General features: G+C 65.2%; 1 protein-coding gene across 1 annotated transcript in view; it reads right to left on the bottom strand.

The window, feature by feature from the left end:
• FSTL3 (follistatin like 3) overlaps positions 1-1,283 on the bottom strand; it is an 8,080-nt gene extending 6,797 nt beyond the window's left edge. The window contains exon 1 of the mRNA XM_057377504.1: positions 1,161-1,283. Coding sequence (XP_057233487.1) covers positions 1,161-1,218 — 58 coding nt within the window. The 5' untranslated portion in view covers positions 1,219-1,283. The remainder of the gene's footprint in view (positions 1-1,160) is intronic.
• Positions 1,284-4,892: the final 3,609 nt, after the last annotated feature.

The raw sequence follows: 4,892 nt of genomic DNA, 5'->3' as shown, positions 1-4,892 counted from the left end.
TTTTTTTTTTTTTTGTGAGTGATTTCTTTGCAATTTCCGCCTCTGCAAACCAGCCTCTTGTGACGCTTATTTGGGTTCGTGCTCTCATTAGCTGCGCTTGAGGTTTGCTAAACGGTGAAAGATAGAAGGGAGGGATGGGGGCAGGGACGGGTCTTGCGCTGCCAGGCGGGGGTCGCTCCCCTCCTGAGCAGGATTCACCCTTTGCAAAAAGGAGCCCCGTCCCGCTTTAGACCCCCTGTGTCTCCCTCTTACCCCCCGCGCACGATTTTCGATTTTGGTTCGGCCACCAGCTCTTGGGGCTCCCAGCCCGGCTGCATCCTCAGGCTGCGGGAAGCAGAGCCGGGAGACCTCGGGCAGCCCCAGCCGCTGCCACCGGGGATTTATCCTCCACGGGATTTGTCCAGTGGCTCTTCCAAGCCCAAAATCCCGTTACAACAACGCGCGGCCCCCACTCCCCACGGAACACTCAGCATCGTGCGAGGGGAAGGTGGAAACTCCCGCGCCGCTGAGGGAGGCGACACCGGCAGCACCGCACGGCTCCSAGGGGCTGGGAAGGGTCGGTAGAGCCCCGGTGCGGGGTCTCGGGATGGCCTCTCCCGGGATCGGTGAAAGCCGCTAGCACCGGCAGCGGAACCGGGAGGGTCCGAGCTCCGAACTCCACACCTCGGTCATGGACCAGCCCCGCTCCCGGCCCGTCCCACCGAGGGCACGCAGTTCCGAGCCGATTCTGCCGCCCGCAGCCCGGGAACGGGGATCCCCCGGGACGCACCGGGTGCGGGATGCCGGCGCCGGGCAGCGGCACCGCCGCGATCCGGGACGCGGCACCGCCTGGGGGGACCCGGGCACTCGCTGCCGCCGCGAAGCCACGGGACCCGCCCGATGGAGGGAGGGAGGGAGGGAGGGGACCGGGACACCGGAGCGGCACCACCGTGCACCCGGCAGCCGCCGCTCCGCCCGGTAAAGCGGGTTTGCGCTGCCGAGAGCCCGGCATCTGCCCGGCGGGACCGGACAGCGGTGCCCGGGGGTGCCGCCCGATAACGGCRCCGCCACCCCGGGCCGGGCCGCCCCCGCCCCGAACACCTGCCGRCGGGGAGCGGCGTTACCGGGCGGGAGGACGGCACCGGGACCCCCGGCGGGACCGGGACCCCCGTGGCTCTTACCGTGCGCGGCGGCGGGGCTGCAGAGCGCCAGCAGGCAGAGCGCCAGCCGCAGCGGCATGGCCGGGCCGGGCGGGGACGGGCCGGGACGGGCCGGGGCGCTCCGGTGACCTGTTGCTGTGAGGCGGCGGCGAGGCCGACGGAGCTATAAAGCGGCGGGGCGGCGTGAATCACCGGGCGGGGCGGCGCGGGGGGGCCGGGGCGGGGGCAGCGGCGGTGGAGTCGGGGGGCAGCGAGGGGGGATGAGCGCGGGGGGAGATAGTGAAGGTCTGATCGTCACCGAGTGGGCGGGAGGGAGGTCGTGTCCGTTTGTCCCCCGGAGAGGGCAGAGAGCGGCACCCCGGCGAAGGTTTGGGGGTGCCCTCCGCGGTCGGGGTGCAGCGGAGCAGAGCAGTGTCCGGGCAGACCCCGGGGCRGGGGGGACTCCGGAGCACTCCCCTGCCCGACCCCGCACGGCTGAGCCTTCCCCACCCATCCTCGCACGAACCCCAATCTCTCTCCTCCCAGCACTGGCAGCAGGGGTACAGTGTGGAGCTCACATGTGGCTCCTTTCTTCTCTGCTCCCCAAACACTACCCGAGCATCACCCCCAAGGTGCAGAGGGAAACTGAGGCACCACATCGAGCCCTGCTGGGCAAAGAGGGGAAGGAGAAGGACTGTGGGGCCATACCCCCATGTCACAGGCAGCCCCTGTTCTCCACAGATGTCCCCATCATCACGAGGACTCATGAACAGTTCCCTTGGGCTGGGGAACAGCCAGGAGTTTGGATGCTCCCGGGTTTGGGGGGGCTCCCAGCAGGACAGAAAATGGCAGTAGAGAACCCAGGGCAAGGCAGGTGAGGTTTGGCCTCGCTCCTTGCTTGGTGCCACCCCAAAGAGATCACCCAGATGTCTGAAAGGGGTCAGGATGCACTAGGAACAGTGACCCCACTCCCCAGGCAGGGCGTTGGGGACTCGGGGCTCTCTGCCCTAGCCCCAAGCGGCTTGTCCAGCTCCCGGCCGCGCAGCTGAGGAACATTTCACCCCGTGCACTGGCCCCAGCTGAGGTCATGTTTTCGGCAGGGCTGAGCAGGGCTGAGCCGGGCTCTTTCGGAGAGGGGCCCCGGCCGCAAGGCCCACGGGACCCTGCACCACCCCTCCGGCCCAGCAGCAGCCTCCTGGCGCTGAGTGGTGCCAGCACAGCCCGAGCAGCTTGGTTTGGCGTGGGATGGRGCTGGACACAGCTTTGGTCCAGTGGGACATGGAGCAGCCTGAGTGCCATGACAGGGACAGTGGGTGCAATGTGCCAGCACAGACAGAGAATGGTGTCACCAGCACTGCCACCTCTCCAYCCCTCTGGCCAGCAGGCTGGCTCTCACCAAGGCTGATCTTCCCTCCCTTCTCCCTTTAGCACCCCTTGGACCCTCAGGGAGGGGTCAGGAATGGGCAGGGCTGCGTTTACCCCATCGGTGCCATCCGCAGGTGCAGGAGCCCTGCAGCACCGGGCACCTCCAGACAGAGCGGGGACAGGAACATTCCACACCGAGTGTGGGACAGTGGAGGGTCCTGGGGACAAGGACAGAGCCAGCTGCTGGCCCTGGCGCTGCTCCTGGCCCCGTCCAGGCTGCCGTGACCGGGGCTCGCTCGGCCGCCTCGGAGCAGTTGCCCATGTAAGGGCAGAGGGTTGGGGAGCCAAACTTTGCAAACGGGATGTCCGTGAGCAGGCGGGCGGTGATGCACTCGCTCACATGCTCCAGGATGCGAGAGGAGCTCGCAGAGGCCAGGAAGGGATTTTCCTTGGCTGCCAGTGGGGTTGCACAACCGCGGGCTCTGGCAGGGAAGGGGTCAGACCTCGCTCGCTCTCTCGGAGCAGCAGGCGCTGCTGCATTTGTGAGGGAGCAGCCAGGCTCCTGATGTGAGACAGAAGGAGCCTGGAGGGTGGGAGGGAAGGGGTCCCTGAGCCAGAGGGGGCTCAGAGCCCTGTAAAGCTGCCCTGCTCCCAGAAAAATCACGCTGGGAGCTCCTCTTGCCTCTTCCAGTAGTGATGCCACAGGCGGGGGCCAAGGCTGGTTCTCGAGCAAAGCTGGGAGCAAAATTCCACTGACCAGTGAATGCTGCCTCGCTGCACCCTACAGACACCCCGGGCAGTGACTGAGCCCCAGCAGCACCCACAGAGTGAGTGGGGCGAGGAGCTGGCCCAGGATCTGCGGGAAAAGCAGCCCCGTGGCACCCAAAGGGAGTCAGAGGAGCCCCTGGGCCGGGGCTGSGGGTGGTGGGAGGCGCTGGAGCAGGGACAAAGGAGCCCTTTGGAGCACAGTGAATGGCGGCTTCACATCTGACCTTTCCTCTGGGCACTGGTGCYACGCTGGGTCAGGGCTGCAGCAGGATTTTGGGACAAGGTTCAGACCCAACCATTCTCACCCCCACACGCCCCAGCTGCTGCTGCGTGCTGCTGCTGGGCTCCTTTAAGGAGGGAATCTCGCCTCTCTCATCAGTTCAGGCTAATTAAACTCTGCTAAACCAATTAGAGCTGCAATTTGCAAGGAGAATTTCTATTGAGGAGAAGAGCCCAGGGTCAGGGCAGAGGTTTCATACCACCGGCGTGGATCTGTGGGCAGGTGTTGGGCAGGATGTTGCCATTTCCCGGTTGGATCCGGGTGATGCTGGCCCCGTTCCTCTCCTCACCGCAGTGGGATGCCCCAGTTTCTCTCACACGAGCGGAGACACCGCCAAACACCGCAGTGGTGAGAGGGGCTCCACAGCTCAGACAGAGCCCACAGGACCCCAAAAACCGTCGCGGGCAGGCTGGGTGCTGCACTAGTGTGGGATCAAGGCTCGGTCACAGCACCGCACGTGGCGTGAGCCCAGGGCACGGCCCCGGGGCTGCTGCCGGCGGCCTTGACCCTGGGGCGGGATTTTCTCCGGTATCCTCACGGCTCCAGCCCAGCGCGTTGAGTCACAGCTTGTTTGGGGAGAGAGAGTGTCGGGACTGCACCTCCGCGGCCGCGCTCCACCCCCAGCGCTGACACGGAGCTTCGCCCCGCGCCCCGGGGCGGCAGCGTCACCCGCCCCGTGCCTCAGTTTCCCCATCTGCCGAGGAGAGATAACGCTCCTCTCCGCTTGATCCTGCGCTATCTCCCAGGAAGGTTGCAGGGATTAGTTTGCTAATGTTCGCTGAGGAGCTTTGAAGATGAAAAGCCGTGAACAAATGCCAAGAAGTGCTGAGCTGGATTCTCCTCGCCAAGTAATCGTTTCATGTTCCTGGGACACTTCCACTTCTGCGGGTGAGGGAAGGCGGGGCGGGAGCGCCAGCGTGCAGGGAGGGCCGGGAGGCTGACACACATTCCCAAGACCTGCCCCTCCGAATCTGATCACCCATTCTGTTTGATTTCTGAGCAAACTCTGATCCCTCCTGATGCTCAGACCCGGATCCTGCAGGCCCCAGTGTCACAGGAAGCATTGCCCTGGGGGGATTCACCCTCTCTTTTCTCCTCAGCAATGTCCTCCTTTCCCTTTCCAGTGTTTTGGGTGCCCCCAGCAAGAGCCACACTTGCCCAATGTCTCTTCTTTTCAAATCTTTGGTCGCAACACCTCCAGCTCTGCCCTGAACTGATGGAGATGCTCTGGGGTTCTGTCCATGCTGGGGAAACGCCAGTGCTTGGAGCCAGGAGGGGCAGGCAGCGTGGAGCAGGGTGGGATGTGGGAAAGCAGTGGCCAGAGCCAGCAAGGTCATCCCATCCCATCCCATGGATCCCAT

The sequence above is a fragment of the Malurus melanocephalus genome, unplaced genomic scaffold (genome assembly GCF_030028575.1).
Source record: "Malurus melanocephalus ecotype Western Australia unplaced genomic scaffold, MMel_1.1 scaffold_318, whole genome shotgun sequence".
Taxonomy (NCBI): Eukaryota; Metazoa; Chordata; class Aves; order Passeriformes; family Maluridae; genus Malurus; species Malurus melanocephalus.
The sequence above is the reverse complement of the archived record's forward strand: the minus strand, read 5'-3'. Positions and strand labels throughout refer to the sequence as shown.